At 41.0% G+C, this 21,059-nt stretch overlaps 1 protein-coding gene across 2 annotated transcripts in view; it reads left to right on the top strand.

The window, feature by feature from the left end:
• Nucleotides 1–4,324: 4,324 nt before the first annotated feature.
• The window catches only part of BIRC6 (baculoviral IAP repeat containing 6), a 238,163-nt gene continuing 221,428 nt past the window's right edge, over nt 4,325–21,059 (top strand). For both annotated transcript variants that reach the window (XM_079940545.1, XM_079940544.1), the window contains exon 1: nt 4,325–4,860. In XM_079940545.1, coding sequence (XP_079796671.1) covers nt 4,620–4,860 — 241 coding nt within the window. In that variant the 5' untranslated portion in view covers nt 4,325–4,619. The remainder of the gene's footprint in view (nt 4,861–21,059) is intronic.

Here is a 21,059-nt window from a genome sequence, read left to right as displayed (position 1 = left end):
AATACTGCTATGAACATGGATGTACAAATGTCTTTGAGATCCTGCTTTCAGTTCTTTTCAGTATGTACCCAAAAGTGGAATTGCTGAATCAAATTGTAATTCTATTTGTAATTTTTGGATGAACAGCCATACTATTTTCCACAGCAGCTGTACCATTTTACATTCCCACCAATAGTGCACAAGTTTCAACTTCTACACATCCTTGCCAACACTTTTTTCCTGTGTTTTTTTGGTTTTTGTTCTCTTTTGTTTTGTTTTGTTTTTTATAGTAGCCATCCTAATGAATATGAAGTGGTATCTCATTGTGCTTTTTGTCCTTAGAGTGAATTTTAGTGATACATATACTGGCTGTCAATATCAGGCCAGATAGAAAGAATTTCTAGGAGATCAGCCTTTCCATTAGAAATCATTAGAACTTCATTGTATTCTGCTTTGGGACAAGGCAAATCTCCCCGTAAACTTCAGCAGAGAAGTTAATTGGGCATTAGGCTGTTGATTTCCAATTTTTTTTTTTTTTAGTTTAAAGATTTCTTTATTGTCATCAAAGTTTTTTTTCTTCCCTAAATTCAGATTCCCTTACTATATCAAGCATTTGTTTTATGCAATTTTGTATATAGCTTAAGTGTGTGTGTGTGCGGGTATTGTGGGTTTTACTGGAGTATGTTATAAATGTGCCCCAATTGTAGCTCCTATGGCATGACTTCAGGCATCCATTCAGACTCCCTCTAGTACTTACCAGGGAATCTTCAGGGACAGTGTTTGCTCTGTAAGCTCCAGAATCAGTTTAACCTCTCTCTCTGTTCCTATGTGGCTCCAGACAGGCCTCCACTCAGCTAGAGCCCCTGCTTACTCCTCTGCCAATCATCATCTTGTAGTTCTGGGGAAGCTTGTCTCTTTTAGACCGCACCTCTATTCCTCCTACTACAGGCTGGTTCCCCATCACCAGTGACTGCACAAGGGAAAGAGAGGGGCGGGAGGGAGTGAGAAACTCTGCTCCTCTCTCTCTTTTTATGCCTTTTATTTCTTTTTTTTTTTGCCTTGTTGCAGTGACTTCCATTAAGTTCCAGAACTTCCAGTACTGTGTTAAAAAGGACTGATGAGAGTGGATGTTCTTGACTTGTCCCTGATTTTAGAGGGAAAGCAGTCAGTATTTTACTGTTAAATATGGTGTTAGCTGTAGGTGTTTTGTGGACGCTTTTTTTTTCAAGTTGGGGAAATTTCCCTCTATTTTTAGTTTGCTGAAAGGCTTTTTTTTTCCTTGTAATGGATGTTGGATTTTTTTAAAAATATATTTATTGAAGTCTAATTGCTTTACAATGGTGTTAGTTTCTGCTGTATAACAAAGTGAATCAGCTATACATATACATATATCCCCACATCTCTTCCCTCTTGTGTCTCCCTCCCACCCTCGCTATCCCACCCCTCTAGGTGGACACAAAGCACCGAGCTGATCTCCCTGTGCTATGCAGCTGCTTCCCACTAGCTATCTATTTTACATTTGGTAGTGTATATATGTCCATGCCACTCTCTCACTTCATGCCAGCTTACCCTTCCCCCTCCCCGTGTCTTCAAGTCCATTCTCTATGTCTGCATCTTTATTCCTGTCCGGCCCCTAGGTTCTTCAGAACCATTTTGTTTTTTAGATTCCCTATATATGTGTTAGCATACGGTATTTGTTTTTCTCTTTCTGACTTACTTCACTCTGTATGACAGTCTCTAGGTTCATCTACCTCACTACAAATAGGATGTTGGATTTTTATCAAAATGCTTTTTCTGTATCAATAAGGCCTGTTTTTTGAGTCCACATGTCTGATTCCAGCAAATTTCTCTTTCCAGAATGATTGTCTGTGAGAATTTCTACTTCCTTTAGGTGATCACCACCTATGCCCAAAATGGTTGGGCTGAAGGCCCTCAAAAGGCCACCGCTTCAAAATAGAATAGCCACGAAAATCAGTACATTTTCAATGTCAGGAGTATTTGCTCTCAACTCCGCGAGCAGAAAGACATTAACAACACAGCTGATCCTAAACTTCACCCAGTCTTGCCTAATTTCATTTCCATGATCAGTTCCAAGAATCTTACCCTGGGTCCTGAAACACTTCACTGCAGTCTGGAGGTCTCAGCCAGTGCTCAAACAAAAATACATACTCACAAAAACAAGCAGCAATTTTCACTAAAGATTGCTCTTTGCAACACTGGTTTTTCAGGGTTCTATGGTTATATGAGTTTGTGAAATGTTGATAAAAGGAGGTTAAACAGTATATATGCTAGTATGTATGATAAATCTCCCAAGAGGAGAAATACAGAGGGAGTTCTTCCTCAAAATTTTTTGATTATTAAAGTGTTGTATTTCAGGACATCTTCTGGGTAATGAGCTTTGGAGAAAGCTAATTTACAGGTGAAAGAAATCTAAATTCACAGAAAGAATTATATATATATATTTTTTCCAATGAAAAAATGTAACACAGTCTAACAGAAAAAACTATGCCTTTTATTCTTTTCAATATAGCACATTAAAGTACACTAAGTTTAAATTTAGTGTTCAGTTTACTAGTTTGTTTTCCCTACCAACAAGATGGGGGGCTTGATTTGTATTAAAGGCCTATTCAGGGGAACCTTTCAGATTAATGGAAAAGTTTGGCCCTAATGGGTCTTGAGAGAGAAAATCTTCAAAATGGCAGTTTTTATAGTTTCAGCTTCAGTCCTCTGATTTAAAAAACTGTTTTGGAAGGATACCTCCAGTTACACTTTGATGTGATCATTTGCACTCCTTTATTTAGCTCAAGACACTGAAGTTTTGAGCAGGAGGCTTAAGTTTGGAGTATGGGTTTTGGAGTCAAACTGCCCGAGTTCAAACTCTAGTATTCTATTATACTCCTCCTCACAAGCTGTGAGACCTTGGGCAAGCCATTTAATCTCCCAGTGTTTCCATTTTTACAGTTTACAAGTACTTTCACAAAGACTCGTAAAAGTAGGGGAAATAATTTGATCATTTCCATTTGACTCTTGATGGAACATTTTCAGAATGTATAAGTGACTTGCCCAAGTTCACAGATAAATGAAGCCACAGTGACTCAATATCAGATATTCATTTAGACTTTAATACTTGGGTATTTTTCCCAGTTTATTATATGTTACCTCTCAACATCGGATAAAAATGGCATATTTGCCATTCTAAAATGGAATGAATATATAGATTATATAAATACAACTTTGCATATGAATAAACAGGTTTAAGATGTAGTTGGGATAATTCATGTAGATTTCCTGAAGGACGTCTGCAGGAATGTGGGAAGGTAATTAACATTCATAACTTTTATTGAGCACCTACTATATGTCAGATCCTATTCTACACATTTAACAAATGATTCTTAAGCCTCTCAGTAGCACTTTGATTAGATTTTAAGGAAGAGGAAATTAGGCTTTCCGGGATAATACAATGTTCCCCCAATACACAGAATAGTCCTTGATTGTGCTGCATGAATCTACACGTGATAAAATGACATAGAATTATACACACATCGTATGTCAAATCGCTGCTTTTGATATTGTACTACAATTATGTAACTGTTAGGGGACGCTGGGTAAGTAGGACCTCTCTATCTTTCAGGAGTATTGGTCAGGTATTTTATAGAATGACCTTCAGTTTCGGTTTGTCCAATGTTTTTCTCTCAGTTAGATAGAGGTTACGGGTTTTGGGGTGACAGACCACAGAAGTCTGTACTATATTTGCAACTAACTGTGTATAATAATTATTTTGAAATAAAATGTTAAAAAAAAGCATTGTTATGCTCCAGAAGGGGATTTGTAAATTTACTTAACTGCAGTCCCACAACACCCATACACACCGATTAACAAGTTTTGCGTTTGGAATGTGGATAAACTAAGCTTAACTATACGCTCCCAGCACCTCGTATCTGGCACTTCTGTTCAACAGAAAGATTTGGGGATGGGACGGGGGGCGATGTAATACGCGTGGGCTTGGGGAAGTCGCTCGGTTTCTCCAAATCCAGACTAGACGTTTTTCAGACTGCTAAGCCGAGGCCCAGACCTGAGGTCTCCTTTGGGCCATAGCCAAACCGCTGCACCGCGCTGCTGGGAACGGTCCGGGCGCAGCTGGAACCGTAGCAACGGGCCTCAAGGCGTCTCGGCCAGGTCGCACCGGACGGGGTACTCGCCTAGCGGAAATACACGTCCCAACCCCCCACTCTCCATCCATCCACCCCGCCGCGGCCCGGAGCAGGGGAGCTGGGCGGGGCGCAGGCTGCGGCCACTCCCCGGGCTCGAAAAAAACTGGGACGTTGCGGACGCGTAGCTGGCCAGACCAGAAGCACGTGGCACGCGCTAGCCCTCCCGCGCATGCTTCTCCCGCCCCGGGTCCCGCCTCTCTATCTCCCTCTCCCCCTCCTTCGCCAGCCTCCCTCGCCAGCCTCCCTCTGAGCTTGGCCCCTCCGGGCGCGCGGCCGACGTCCCGCGTGCGTGCCGGCGCCTGACCTCACTTCCGGCTAACGCGCTCGGCTTGCCCCCCGGCCCCGGATGGTGACTGGGGGTGGTGCTGCACCTCCCGGGACTGTCACTGAGCCGCTTCCAGTGTGATTGTGCTGAGCGCAGGCCGGAAGATGGCGGCTGCGGCTGCGGCGGCCTCGGGCCCGGGCTGCTCCTCGGCGGCGGGGGCGGGAGCGGCCGGGGTCTCCGAGTGGCTGGTGCTGCGGGACGGCTGCATGCGCTGCGACGCCGAAGGGCTGCACAGCCTCTCCTATCACCCGGCGCTCAACGCCATCCTGGCCGTCACCAGTCGCGGGACCATCAAAGTCATCGACGGCACCTCGGGGGCCACCCTGCAGGCCTCGGCGCTCGGCGGTGAGTGTGCCGCACGCCGGGCGGGGGCCGGGCCGGCCGCGGGAGGAGCCGGGCCCCGGGATGCTGGGGAAGGAAGCCGCCCAGCCCCGGGGCTCGGCCTCCGGAGGAGGGAAGCGGCGTGACTGGAGCGGGTGGCGGAGGGCAGGGCTGGGGGCTCAGGCCTGGCTGTGAAGGGAGGCCCGGAAGCTGATTGAGGAGGACCTTAGGACTTGGCTTTTTCAGCGGCGGCAGCTGGGAAGAAAAGACGGGCGAGGCGGGGAGTGGTGGGAGTTGCCTTTCGGGCTTTGAGCGTCCGGTGTGGGTTGGTCCTCTGGGAGAGGTGAGGAGGCCTAGGAGCTCAGCACCGGAGAAGCTCAGGCCCCCTGCTAGGTCCTGGAGAGGGTGTCGGTACTGCCTTCTCTTAGATCAGAAAGCGACAGGGTCGCAGGGTTGGTCCCGACGTGAGAGGCCGGTGGCCAGAGGCGAGCGTCCGAGGCGACATCCAAGCCCTACCCTCTTGTGGAGAGAAGTGGATCCGTGTCTGTTCCTGGGACTCGCAGGTGCTGGGATGTACAGCAGGCTTCGCGCCCGGGTTGGGGGTGGGGTGGGTCTGGAGTGGGGGCGGGGAGGGAAGTAGGCGGGCCAGGTGCCTGAACTGTTCCGTCGACGACTTTAGGATTCGGGAGGACGCCATGGAAGACTAGCCCTTGTTCCCTAGGTCGGGGCTTCCACCTTATACTCACCAGGGACGAGAAACTCGGCACCTGCGGTGTATGAGTTACAGATTTCCTTTGGGTTCCGAACTAGGTGAAACTTCCGGCCCTCTCTGCTGGTTTTACCACTGCGAGCTGAAAGTTGGGATACGGAGGCGCGTGTGAGGCTCACCATTGGAGGAGAGCAGTTCTGGCTGGTGTAAACGTTGGTCCAGGGATGGGACTTTGAATGTGCATGAGATGAACGCTCGGTGGGCTGGGGTGGAGTGTTTTGGAATTGCCCTGGCTAGGTTACGTTTGGCTGAGACGACATTTCATTTGCGATAGAATGAGTGGCTTAATTTAGATGTTACAAATTGATATTGAAAAGTTAGTATACAAGTGAGTTAGACTCATGCACAGAGATGTAATGTGTGTGACTGTCCATATTTAGCCAAGTGGAAGTCGTGAAGTGGTCTTACCCATTCACTTGTATTTTAACAGAGACAAATAAGGAAAGGTCGTTATTCTGATTTACTGTCTGAGGCACTTAAGAGTAAATGGGAATCTAGGTATACAAAGTTAAAGGATTTAATTTTTGTTTTTGTGAGCGTTGTGAAAGAAATGGGCTGTGTATAGCTATAGAAAATAAACCTGGAACACATCTAAAATATGTCTAAGGGAAAGTTTGTATTGTAGTCTTGTAATTTTTCTTTTCTTGGCTTAGGTAAAGTACAGGAGTGATGTCCCAGATGTAGCAATGAGCATTTACTGCAACTTGGACATAACAGCTTGTCACTCTGTATGAGAGGGTGCTTCTCATTAATGGTTGGATTTCTTTCCTCTTAAACTCACTTAAATATATTTCACATATGAAAAGGTATAAAGAACAATTGTGGCAGACAACCATGTATTCTCGACTTGGTTAAAAAAAAAAAAACATCACAAATAGAGTTGAAGTCTTGTGTGTCCCTCCCGGATTGCATTCCTTCAACTCTCCCTCCCCCATGAGCATTATCCTTAATTTGGTTTTATCATTCTTATACGTGTCTTTATGTTTTTTAGTATATACCTTTATCTTTAAATGGTATCTATTACTGTCTTTCATGACTTTAAATTTTGAATAAGTGGTAACATAGTATATATACTTGAATTTCTATAAAAAGCCATATTAACAAAAGTCTTAAAATGTTTTCAGTAGAAAGAGAACTCTCACAGGGTGATTTTATATCTGGAGGTCGTGTTTCAGAAAGATTATATGTGCCAGAGTTAGTTATAAATGATTGGGGAAATTGGACAAATATGAATGTGCCTGTTCATGAAAGGGAAGAAAACAGTCACTCTAATGGTAGATTACTTAAGGGGAGAGCTTTATGTAAGTGTAAAGGTAGATATATAAACTGTAGCACTGATTTGGGATACCTTAGTTGAGGTATGTTGGAACATTTAATTAGAAAGTATGGGATTGGATACAATGGTGGATAGCTATGCATTGAGAATTGAGTAGTATGTGATTAAAATTATGTAGAAGAGTTTATGGCAAATAAAACAAAAGGATTACAAAAGAAGTTTGAAAGTAACAATGGACAAATTCTGAAGTGTTTTCATATATGAGAAGTGCAGTTTATTAATAATAATTACCAGAGGTTGTATAGGGTCCTGTGTGTGTCATTTCTTCAGATGATGGGGGAAGGAATGCTGCATTTTATGTTTTGCCTGGAATATGTAGGTACTTAGTAGGTTTGGCTTTAATGATGAATAGAGGGTGACAGTCCTATAAATAGGATGGGCAGAAGGTGCCAGTAGTGATGATGGCCCTAACATGACCCCTCTTTCCAGTTCATGGGCAGTGAGCCACCTTCTTTTCTACCCCAGAGGAAAGACATCTTTGTTAAAGGGGATAAAGAGTGGTGATGTAAGTGGTTTAAGGGGATAGAGAGTTTTATTGGGTGATAGAGTAGTCTTATGGATAGGTTCAGTTTATGGGGTTATGGGTAGTCTGTTGGTGTTGGTTGGAAATCGAAAAATGGGAGCAGGACTTGTATGTATATGTATTCACTTGGATGGCCAAGATGGTGAATTTTAAACCACCGTTGTTGACTACTGTATATGTTTAAATTATCTGTATCTCACAAAAAATGTTTATAAATGCATTTTCTTTAGATTAAGAGTCATCAGTATATACTTAGGTTAGGCAAGTATTTGCCCCCTGTTAGTGTTTTAGAGTTAAGATTTCTGAGTCTCTGTGCTCATTCTTTGGCCTGGCATTCAGTAACCTCCATGATCTGGCCTCTAGCAGTCTTTCCAGTCGTGTCTCCCTATTTTGTTTTGTGAAACTGGTTCATTTAATTTTCTTTCCCAACTCCAGTAGTTTTACTCTTTCTTGGAATTCACCAATTCCCTCCAGAAAATTAGACAAATCTTACCCATTTTTTGAGACCTAGAGCATACCTTTGACTTCCTGATTCTTTTAGCCTGAAGTGATCCACTGAACCCCTAAGCACATATTGTTCTATTAATTCTTATTTCAGTAATTTGGCAACTTAACTCTTTGTGATATGTTTTCTGTCTTGAACTATTTAAATTCCATTTTATTTAGTTTTTTTGTGAGTATATGATGTCTGTTTAACTATATTTCAAACTCCTTGTCACAAGGAGCCTTGTCTACTTGTTTATATCCCCTCCCCAGCATGCCTAGTACAACATATTAATAAATATTTTTGATTTGGTATATGTATACTAATGAGTATGTTAAATGGATGCTGCTTTACATATTAACTGCTAAGTAAACACACTTTCTTTGGCTTTGGTGATTTTTGTTTTTTCTTTCTTTCTTAAATGGACATTTTTTTAGATTCACAGTAAAATTGAGCAGAAAGTACAGAGTTCCTCTATTTACCACCTACCCCCATGAATATCTGACACACGTTGGTATGTTTGTTACAATCAATGAACCTGCATTAACACATCATTATCACCCAAAGTCCATAGTTTATGTTAGTGTTCACCCTTGGTACTGTACATTCTGTGCGTTCTGACTGTATATGACATATTGTAGAATATAGTTTCATTGAAATCCTCTTACTCTGCCTATTCACCCTCTCTCCCTTCTGCTCCCTGGCAACTACTGATCATTTCACTGTCTCCATAGTTTTACCTTTTCTAGAAGGTATGCTTCTAGATGAAGTTGGAAGCATACTGTATGCTTCCAACTTCATATAGTTGGAAGCATACAGTATGTAACCTTTTCAGTATGGCTTCGTTCCCTGAATGATATGCATTTAAGTTTCTTTCATGTCTTTCTGTGGCTTGATAGCTTATTTCTTTTTAGCATGGAATAATATATTCCATTGTCTGGATGGACCACAGTTTATTTATCCATTCACCTACTGAAGGACATCTTGGTTGCTTCCAGGTTGTAACAGTTATGAATAAAGCTGCTATAAATACCTGTGTCTAGGTTTTTGTGTGGACATAAGTTTTCAGTTCATTTGGGTAAATACCAAGGAGCATGATTGCTGGATCTTATGGCAGGAGTATGTTTAGTTTGTTTTCTTTCTTCTGTTAAAAAAAATTTTTGGCCGTACCGTGTGGCATGTGAGATCTTAGTTTTCTGACCGGGGATTGAACCTGTGCCCTCTGTATTGGAAGTGCGGAGTCATAGCCACTGGACCAACAGGGAAGTCCCAGGAATATGTTTAGTTTTGTAAGAAACTGCCAAATTGTCTTCTAAAGTAGCTGTACCATTTTGCATTCCCAGCAGCAATGAATGAGAGTTCTTGTTGCTTCACATCCCTCATCAGCATTTGACGTTGTCAGTGTTTTGGATTGTTGCCATTCTAATATGTGTGTAATATCTCATTGTTTTAATTTGTAATTCCCTAATGACATATGATGTTGAACATGTTTTCATATGCTTATTTGTGGACTTTGGGTTTTAAAAATCAAAATAGCTCTGCGTACACCACTAGACCATATTGTTTATATTACTAGATATGTCCCTCTCTTTAGTTATTGTTTGTTAATGCCATTGAGCATAATAGGAAGGAGCAAAGTTTTGAGTTAAGATCCTAGTTTCTGTTTTGTTTTTTTTTTCCTCCCTGAACTGTGTAACTTTGAATTACGTAGCATTTCTTTTCCAGTTTCTCCATTTGCAAAAAGGGGGTGATAACTGTATTAATTGTGAGGACTGAGTGTTACACGTAAAGTGCTTAGAATAGTGTGTTCACTGTTCAAAACATGTTTTTTATTTATTTGTAAATCTCTTTTTTTTACTTAAACCATTTTGATGTTCTGTTAAGTTTTTTGAACTTAACACCACATTTGAACTTCTTAGGATTTTTTTTGTAATTTACCACTTTTCACTATCTTGTAGAATCCATCTAGTTTTTGCTTCAGTGTAAGAGTAAGGTATTGTTAATTTGTTTAGTATTTTCTTATTTATTTAATTACTGGTGGTGGTGTTTTCTCTTGCTTCCTGAAATAGAGCCCCTTCTCCACTAAATGTGTAGTAAATCATATATATGTATAGTATATATATAATTTATATATATACATTTTTTTTCTTTTTCTTTTTGTGTATATATACATATTTTTTAAGCAAGCTTTTCTGAGGACATGTGGAGAGAGAATGGGCTTTATGTAGTCCTGAATTTTGAATTTTAGCTCACTTCCTAAACTTCCTGAACTCCAGCTTCCTCCTCATTTGTAAGTTATGATTAATACTTAATAGGATGGTTGTGAAGATTTAAGAGGTAAACATTTTTAAAGTGCCTAACACTGCTAGGCATATGTATAAGCAGATACACAGTGAATACTAATTCTCTTAAGCCACAGGGTGCTTAGTATTGCCGTGCCCCTCACTGTTACTTTAAAAATTGTTCACTGACTTAGTGTTTATATTACAGAGGATAGATTTCATTAAAATGTAGATGGAAATAAAAATGTTGGTAACAAATATTATCTATATTTGGATAAATATCTTTCATTGTGTTGGTGTGGCTAAATGTCAGAATGAAGTCAAGACTGTTGTATTACTAGTTCTGTGTGTGTGTACACACACACACACACACACACACACACACACACACACACGGCCAAAAAGTTCATTTGGGTTTTTTCCACAGAAAAAAACCAAATGAACTTTTTGGCCAACCCAGTAGATTGTTCATGCAATATATGTACATAAGTAAATGAAGATATAGATGGGTATTAATCAATGAGTATTGTAGTATATGTGTAAGAGTAAGTTACGTTTCTTCAGTTTCTGAAGTGGGTTACAGATCTCTGTCATAGTGAAGAAGAGGAAACTCCAGAGTTGCTCAGTGTTTTTAGACAATCATTCTAGTTTTATATATTTTTTTAATGGATATCTCCCCTTTTCCTTTTCTGAGACATTTAGTTTTTGGCTGTGCCGGGTCTTAGTTGTGGCATGCGGGACCTTTCATGGCGGCGCTTGGGCTCTTCGTTGTGGTGTGCAGGCTTCTCTCTAGTTGTGGCGTGCGGGTTTTCTCTTGTTGTGGCGCGTAGGCTCCAGGGTGCATGGGCTCTGTAGTTGTGGTGCGCGGGGTACAGAGCATGTGGGCTCTGTAGTTTGCGCCATTCAGGCTCTAGTTGAGGTGTGTGAGCTCAGTAGTTGTGGCACGTGGGCTTAGTTGCCCCGTAGCATGTGGGATCTTAGTTCCCTGACTAGGGATCGAACCCACATCCCCTGCATTGTAAGGCGGAATCTTTACCACTGGACCACCAGGGAAGTCCCTAAGACACTGACTTTGATTTGACTTGAGAAATTTGTACAGTGATCATAAATGAGAAAAAAGATCATTGTACTCTACTCCAGTTGTAGTGAAGTTCAGATTGGGTGAATTTTAATCGATTGATTGATTGTCTGGTATGACGGCTTCTTGTTCAGACTTAGAACTCAGAGATACCTGTTCCAAGAAGTCTTGGAATGTAGAAAACTAATTAGGTTAGCTTGCATAGTCCTCACGAAATGAATTTTATGGATGACACTCATATTTATCATCTCTTTAGAGGTGGAAAATATTTTTCTTACTACTTCTGAATTGGGCATGCATCAATTTGGGTAAAATGCAACATCTTCCTGTAGATCTCAGTTTTGGAAATTGTAAATGATACAGATCACTTACTATGTCCTGACTAATTTTGGTGCATGAAGCCTTCCTAGTCTCCGTTATAAACATGGTATAGAGTTGGGGTTTCAGTAGCCTTTCAAGATAGTTGTCTTCTGGATACATCTGAGTTCCTTATAAAACTTAATTCGGCAAGTATCTTTGTGGGCTATGACTACGTACTTTGGCTCTGTTTCAGTTGACTGACTTTAGTAATGCTACAGAATGACCTATCTTATGTCAAAGATTTGGTGTTTTATTAACAAAACATTTTTCTGTAATTAATTAGAGTGAATTAATATTCTTAAAAAATATTTTGCTATGTTTTCAAGATTCTCTATATCTACCCAAATTTTTACATTTACCTCCCACATTTTCCTAGCTATTCAATGTTCAAAGATGGCTTGGCTCTAGGAAAGAATTTACCTAGTCTTTGTTTCAGTAGTGTTAGACTTATTAATGAGAGGCAGTATAAGAGATCAGCCTCTGGAACCAAATAGCTTGAGCTTTAGTCTTGGTTCTATTCGATCTTGAAGCTCATCAGGAAGATGAACATAATAATACTATCTACCTCATAAAGTGGTTGTGAGAATTAAAATGAGTCAACATATGTTAAACATATAGAATAGTGCCTGGTATATAGTATGTGCTCTGTAAGTTGTTCTTGTGGTAGCAGTGGCTGTTTGAAAGTTTGCTGAGTGTAGTAGATGTTTTTACTATAGATACTCTGTTGAAATTGCAGTGTTTTTTTCTTCCAGTTTGCCACGTATGTGGAAATGTGACCACTGAAATCGAATAGACATAAGAGCAGTAATTTTGTATTACAGGAGAGTAAAAAAAAATTATGTAAGTTAATTGATTTTGGACTTGAAATTGTTAAAAGAGCACAGTGATGTGAAGAGCTGGTTGATTGGTATTCATTTACACATTTATTGAACATGTGCTAGTCATGGGGGCACAAAATAATTAAGGCAACATTTTGACCTTTGAATGCATAGAGGAGGGAGTTTCTTCAACCTGAGCAGAATAGAGAAGGCTTCTCAAAGGATGTTGCCTTTATGATTGGGTTGGGAAGATGACATAGTGGGAGGGATGATCATCTTAGGCCAAGGTACTTGGCTTATGCAGAGACATATTGGTCTTTAAAAGCATGGTGTAGGGACTTGCCTGGTGGTGCAGTAGTTAAGAATCAGCATGCCAATGAAGGGGACACAGGTTTGAGCCCTGGTCCGGGAAGATCCCACATGCCGCGGAGCAGCTCAGCTCGTGCACCACAGCTGCTGAGCCTGTGCTCTAGAGGCTGCGAGCCACAACTAGTGAGCCCACATGCCACAACTACTGAAGCCTGTGTGCCTAGAGCCCGTGCTCCACAACAAGAGAAGCCACCGCAGTGAGAAGCCTGCGCACTGCAATGAAGAGTAGCCCCGGGGCGTCCCTGGTGGCGCAGTGGTGGAGAGTCCACCTGCCGATGCAGGGGACACGGGTTCGTGCCCCGGTCCGGGAGGATTCCACATGCCGCGGAGCGGCTGGACCCGTGAGCCATGGCTGCTGAGCCTGCGCGTCCCGAGCCTGTGCTCCGCAACGGGAGAGGCCACACAGTGAGAGGTCTGCGTACTGCAAAAGAAAAAAAAAAAAAAGGGTAGCCCCGCTCGCAGCAACTAGAGAAAGGCCGCGTGAAACAACAAAGACCCAACGCAGCCAAAGAAATTAAATAAATAAATAAATAAATGCATGGTAAATTCAGGGAAGTTTTGGGGGGAAGACGAGTTGGGGTTGGATGGTTATAGTTGAAGCTGAGAGATTGGCAAAGACAAGAACGTAATATGTTTTGCTAAAAAGTTTGGAGTTGATATCAAGTTGATATCAATTGTAGGTTATGACAGAATCACAGTTGTTTTTTATTTATTCATTTATTTATTTTTAACATCTTTATTGGAGTATAATTCCTTTACAATGGTGTGTTAGTTTCTGCTTTATAACAAAGTGAATCAGTTATACACATACATATGTCCCCATATCTCTTCCCTCTTGCGTCTCCCTCCCTCCCACCCTCCCTATCCCACCCCTCTAGGTGGTCACAAAGCACCAAGCTGATCTCCCTGTGCTATGTGGCTGCTTCCCACTAGCTATCTATTTTACGTTTGGTAGTGTATATATGTCCATGCCACTCTCTCATTTCCTCCCAGCTTACCCTTTCCCCTCCCCATATCCTCAAGTCCATTCTCTATTAGCTCTGTGTCTTTATTCCCATCTTGCCCCTAGGTTCTTCATGCCTTTTTTTTTCCTTATTTTTCTTAGATTCCATATATATGTGTTAGCATACGGTATTTGTTTTTCAGAAAGAAAGATTCCAAGCTAATGCCCAGTTGTGAGAAGTGATGAGAGCTGCATCTAAGTTAGTTTGAGAGGTAGAAACAACATAATTTGGTGAATGTGGGGATGAGAGGGACTGACAAGGTGAAAATTACTCATACTTAGCTTTCTACTTTGGGTAGCTGGATGAATGAATTAACCTGAAGTACAAGAAGTACAAGAAGGTGTGGTGAGTAGCTTTTGTTGGCGAATGCTGAGGAGCAAGAGGGACATAGTGATTTCAGTTGTGTTACTTTTGAGGTTCTTGAAGGACATCCATGTAGAGATGTCCAGAAGACATTTGGAAATTCAGGGTTGAAGCTTGAAGATTTGGGAATACAGACTTGGAAGGCATTGGCATTTATAGACAAAGCCTAGTCTAGTGGTTAAGGATATTGGCTCCAGAGCCAGACTGAGTTCCAGTCTATGATTTATCACTTCCTAGCTGTGTCTTAGGCAAGATGCTTAACCTCTCTCTGCAATTCATAATTAGTACCTAACTCATTTGGTTTTTGGAAAGATATTAAGTAAACTAATGCATGTAGACATTGCTTGACCCACCATAAGCACTCAGTAAATGTTACTTTTTGTATTGGTGTTTTAAATTGTATAGTTCATTTCAACAGGTGTTTGCCACATGGGGATATTAAGATGAATTGTAAGTCCACTCTCTTCCCAAATTTGGAAAGCTTTCTAAAAGCAGTGACACCTCAGTTGAGACTTGAAAGAAATGGAGTTAGCCAGGCAGAGGGAACAGCATGAGCAAGAGCAGAGGCATGCAGCAGGTAATATTTGTTATAAGCAGTTTGGTATTAGAGTGCAAAGCATGAGGAAGGGAATGATGGGATAGCCTGAGGATCTTGGACTTGGCCCTCCTGGGCTATGGCTCCCATATTTTTCAGTTGAAGAACTCCCAGTTTAAGGTAAAAAATGTAGGGCCCTATTATGATAGGTATGTTTTTAGTATTAGTTAATTGAGAAAATATTGCAAAAAGCTACTACTTTTAAGTAATTTTTATTTTAGACTTATTATTGTCTGTGTAATTTGAAAAATACTGCAGCACGTAATTTGAGCTTTCCTCCTTGCTGGCTTAACCTTGAAATTTTTATGGGGGGGAACAAGTCAGTTAATACTCTTCTACCTGCCCTCCGACTTCAAAAATTTTGTTATTATCATCTTCTCACTTGGTCTTTGTGGGCTTGTTTAATGCCCTCTTTAGTATGTCTTTCCTGTCTTTCCGTGGGAGCATGGGAGGGAGCAGAGGTAAATGTGTGTGCATTATATCCTTGTTTAACTGGAAATCTGTAGTTGTAACCGTACTTAAGTTGTTGAACATTTGGAAATCTATCCTTAGGAATGTTCTCTATAACTATAGATAGAATATAAACAATAATAGATTTCTGTAATGGAGTAGGTAAAAATAGTGGGGAGGTCGTGGGAGGTACCTCTCTGATATGTGCATTGTACTGATCATAGCCTCATGCAAAGGTGGGTGCATTTGGCAAGACACTTCTCTGGGTTACCATCTCTAAAATGGGCTAATAATTCTTGCCCAGACTACTTCATTATGTGATATGATAATGAATGTAGAAATTCCTTGTAAATTGTACTTCAAATGTGAGGGATACAAAATAGTTAAGCCAAACTCCTTTGGTATAGAGAGGAGAAAATGGAGGTACAGATGACAAAAAGAATAAGTTATTTGCTATATAAAACAGTTTGTGACAAGGGCAGTGCTCCTAAAAACAAGTAATTGTGCTCTACTTGAGTATGTTAAATCAAGGATGTATTTTAGAGGAAATAAATATTCTTACTTTTTAGGGGAAATGATTGGAATGTTAGAGTAGGGCAGGTAGAAATGTGTTGTGATTTATCGTGGGCACCAGGAGTTTAAATCTTTATGATTTGTTTCTGTGCTTTTACATTGATTTATGTAGTTGGAGAGAGACAAGAAAGACTGGGGAGATAGCACAGGGCAGTGGTTCTCAGCCCCACTTGCTCATTAGAATCATCAGGAGAGCTTTTAAAAAACTATTCTGCTTGGGTCCCAGTATTCTCACTTAAGTGGCCTGGAATGGAGCCCAAGCATACTTAAAAAAAATTTTTTTTTTCTTTAATTTTTAGAGCATGCCTGATGATTCTAATGGGCAGCCAGGTTTAGAGGTTCAAACTTCACCTAGAATCTTAAATGAGCAAGTTTATTTCATATGCCTGGGATGAATAAGAGACAAATTTTATTTGAATTGAATAGTATTGTATTTAGCCATAATTTTTTTTTTTTTTGGTAAGAAAACCTCCCAAGTTAGTCTGCTAATAAAACCTACCCCACTGTATCTTTTTTTTTTAAATATTTTAATTTAATTTAATTTTTATTTATTTATTTTTGGTTGCATTGGGTCTTCGTTGCTGCACACGGGCTTTCTCTAGTTGCGGCAAGCGGGGGCCACTCTTCATTGTGGTGTGTGGGTCTCTCATTGCAGTGGCCTCTTGTTGCGGAGCACAGGCTCTAGGCACGCAGGCTTCAGTAGTTGTGGCACATGGGCTCAGTAGTTGTGGCTCGTGGGCTCTAGAGCGCAGGCTCAGTCGTTGTGGCGAACGGGCCTAGTTGCTCCGTGGCATGTGGGATCCTCCCGGAGCAGGGCTCGAACCCGTGTCCCCTGCATTGGCAGGGGGATTCTTAACCACTGCGCCACCAGGGAAGTCCCCTCACTGTATCTTAAATTGTATTTAGTGTATATATAATGAAATATGCTTGTAAGCAACAGGAATATACCAAGGGCCAAATTCCTGTTGCTTTCTATTTTGTCCTTTTCTCATGTAATTCAGTTTTGTTTGATTTTTTGGAACCAGTTAAGTGCTCTGATTCTTTTTCACCAAAATGCCGCTATAGCAAGGACAGTGACCTCATACTCAGGGCAGAAGGAGGGCAGGGGAAATAGTGGCTACAGAGGGCAGAAATGGCTAGGATTATCTACCAGATCAACTGTTCCATGCCTCAAATGTCTTTGTTTCATGTTGTCTTAAGAAAAAAGCTAACTGTTAGAATGTTTCATTTTATCACATTATAGCTTAGTTTTTAAAAAATATTTTAATTAATGATTTATTTATTTAGGCTGTGCCGGGTCTTAGTTGTGGTACATGGGATCTTTGTTGTGGCATGTGGGCTTTTGGTTGTGCCATGTGAACTCTTAGTTGCAGCGTAGATGCGGGATCTAGTTCCCCCACCAGGGATCGAACCTGGGCCCCCTGCATTGGGAGCATGGAGTCTTACCCACTGAACCACCAGGGAAGTCCCAGTATAGCTTACTTTTAATCCATTAAAAAATTCTTCAAAACTATAGAAAATGATTCATTTATTCAAAAAAATTTACTGGGATTTCCCTGGTGGTGCAGTGGTTAAGAATCTGCCTGCTAATGCAGGGGACACAGGTTCGAGCCCCGGTCTCGGAAGATCCCACATGCCGCGGAGCAACTAAGCCCGCGTGCCACAACTACTGAGCCTGCACTCTAGAGCCTGCGAGCCACAGCTACTGAGCCCGCATGCCACAACTACTGAAGCCCGCATGCCTAGAGCCTGCTCTCCGCAACAAGAGAAGTCACCTCAAAGAGAAGCCTGCATACTGCAACGAAGACCCAACACAGACAAATAAATAAATAATTAAATTAAAAAAAAAAAACCATTTACTGTGTGTCAAGCACTGGTGATATAGCAGTTAACAAAGTCCTTGCTTTCCTAGAGCTCATGGTTTAGTGGAAAGAGGTGTATTACACACCACACCACACCCCCTCACATACCCTATATCAAGTGGTGATAAATGCCATAAGATATCAAAACTGATGTGAGATGATGGTGGATAAATTTATGCTGTGTGGTGGTCTGGCGGGGTGGGGGGGGGTCTCTCTGTGATGGCACTTGAGCAAAGATCCCAGTGATGTGAGAGAGCAGCAAGGCAGATATCCAGGGGAAGTTTTTGTTGGCCTGTTAATTGCAGTATGCAAAAACAGCTGGGTGCATTTTCATCATATTTGGATGGAATTTGACTTGAACTGACTTAAAATGTAGGCTATGTGAAGAATGATGATGCGTGCCATCTATGTTAAACAGAAAATAGCAGTTTCAGATATGAGCTCCGAATAGAAATTCACAAGGTCACATGTTCCAAATTGTAGAATTATATTGATTTGTAGCTGAGTTGCTTCTCACATGGGCAACTTCCAGTGTAGCAACAGGAATTTATTTACAGATGGTTAGGGGTTCTCCTGTGCAATATCAGATAGGGAAGTTAGTCCCCAAATTTTACTTAATTATAGCCAGGTCAAAATCCTGAAGGAAGCATGTAGCCTATATATCCCAGACTGGTTAAGAGATTTAACTGTGTCAAATTGAGTAACGTATATGAAAAGGGCCCCACAATTTCTTACAGGAAGTAGGTCCTTAAAGATTGAGTCCCATCCATGGAAATTTTTCAGTGGTGATTATGTTCTCAAAACTTTCTCAATTGATGTCAGATACTTAAGATTATTGTAAAAATAAGTGGTCTGGTGGTAGTTTTGGATAAAGTGAATAGGGAGAATTGGAACTTGGAACTCTTAATTCCAGTAATTCTGTATATTTCGGAGAACCGCTTCCATGTTTAGGTAGATCTGCCTAAATAATACTATCCCTGCTCTATATTTTATCCATTTGTTACTTTTTCTTCATGGCCTAGCCACTGAACTTTCCCAAACTTCCTTTGCTTTGCACCAAGTTCTCTTTTGTAGGAATACTCATTTTGGCTTTGAATAATACACTATACTAACAACTTCTGTTAAATGATTTTATTTTGGTAAATTTAAATAAATTTTAAGGGCTTTATAAGAACCTAACATTAATTTTGCACGCTCTTTATTGACCTTGAATGATATTTGTATGTTTGTATGTTATGGTAGACTATTTTAAGTATTGAAGTCTGATGATATCTCAGTGGACATGGACTTTTACAGTGAGTTGTGTCAGTTTGCAAAGATAATGTATTTCTGATAGTATTTTTAGAAGTTTTATAGGGATGCACATGGATGGTGTATTTTTAGAGTTGACTATTTCTTAATATGGGTATTAAAATTGATAACTAGTTAAAAAAACCCTGCAATTTTCTTCCTTTGAAAATTTCCATTTTAAAAGTGATTTACCTTATTATAGGACATAGATAGACTAAGGGAAGGGGCAGTTACCTGTGGTTTCATTACCTAGAGATGGCCCGTCTTAGCATTTTGGTGTGTAACAGGTTCTTTTTGCCTTTTTCTATTATTTAATATATTTTTATAGAACTTGGATGGTAAGATATGTTATGAACTATTTCCCCCCTTTACTTTGTTAAAACTGTATTGTAAATATTTTCCTATGTCTTTATTCTTTTATATAATTTAAAAATAAATTTTGATTAATGATTATAATAAATGGCCTTTTATGTGTGTATACTAGTAATACATGCATAGATTCATGTAACCATCACCACAATCAGGGTACAGGGCAGTTTCAATACCTGAAAAGTTCCCTGTGGTATCCACTTTGGTGTCTGTTTGTAGTTAGCCTCCCCCCCCACAGCCCCAACCTTTGGTAATCACTGATCTGTTCTCTGTATTGTTAGTTTTGTCTTTTCTAGAATGTATGGAAATGGAACCCTACAGCATGCAACTTTAATTAATTAATTAATTAATGGCTGTGTTTGGTCTTTGTTGCTGCGCGCGGGCTTTCTCTAGTTGCAGCGAGTGGGGGCTACTCTTTGTTGTGGTGTGCAGGCTTCTCACCACGGTGGCTTCTCTTGTGGAGCATGGTCTTCAGTAGTTGTGGCACGCGGGCTCACTAGTTGTGGCTCGTGGGCTCTAGAGCGCAGGCTCAGTAGTTGTGGTGCATGGGCTTAGTTGCTCCGCGGCATGTGGGATCTTCCCGGACCAGGGCTCGAACCCGTGACCCCTGCATTGGCAGGCGGATTCTTAACCACTGCACCACCAGGGAAACCCAGTATGTAACTTTTTTTTTTTTTTTTTGCCGTACGCGGGCCTCTCACTGTTGTGGCCTTTCCCGTTGCGGAGCACAGGCTCCGGACGCGCAGGCTCAGCGGCCATGGCTCACGGGCTCAGCCGCTCTGCGGCATGTGGGATCTTCCCGGACCGGGGCACGAACCCGTGTCCCCTGCATTGGCAGGCGAACTCTCAACCACTGTGCCACCAGGGAAGCCCCAGTATGTAACTTTTTGATACTGACTTGTTGCACAAAGCATAATGCCTGTGAGAATCATCGAGTTGTTGCATGTATCCATAGTTCATTCCTCTTTATTGCTAAATAGTATTCCACTATTTGAATGTATCACCATTTATTTAGTCAGTCAGTCTTGGGAGGACATGCTTTTGATAATTATGAATAGAGCTGTTATAAACACCTGAATACAAGTTTTTATGTGAATAAAGGTTTTATGTCTCTAGGGTAAATACATAGAAGTGGGATTGCAACGCCATTTGGTAAGTGTATGTTTAACTTTATAAGAAGCTGTCAAACTAGTGTGGCTGTACCATTATGCATTTCCATTAGAAATTTTTGAGTTCCACTTGCTCTGCATCCTTGCCAGCATTTGGTATTGTCTCTATATTGTTAAGAAGTCAGTACTACCCAAAGCTGTTTACAGATTGCAATCCTTATCAAAATACCAATGACTTTTTTTTGTAGAAATAGAAAAATCCATCCTAAAATTTGTATGGAATCTCAAGGGACCCCAAATAGCCAACGCATTCTTGAAAAAAAAAAAAAAAAGAAAAATGTTGGAGGACTCACACTTGCTGATTTCAAAATTTATTACTACAGTGCTACAGTAATCAAAACAATGTGGTTCTGGCATAGACAGACATAAAGACTGATGGACTAATGAGCACAGAAGTAACCCCTTACATATGTGGTCAAATGATTTTTGACGAGGAGGCCAAGACCATCCAAAGGGGGAAAGGACGATCTCTTTAAGAAATAGTGCTGAGAAAACTGGATATCCACATGCAGAAGAATGAAGTTCGACC

This window comes from Stenella coeruleoalba (genome assembly GCF_951394435.1).
Source record: "Stenella coeruleoalba genome assembly, chromosome: 13".
Lineage (NCBI taxonomy): Eukaryota > Metazoa > Chordata > Mammalia > Artiodactyla > Delphinidae > Stenella > Stenella coeruleoalba.
The sequence above is the reverse complement of the archived record's forward strand: the minus strand, read 5'-3'. Positions and strand labels throughout refer to the sequence as shown.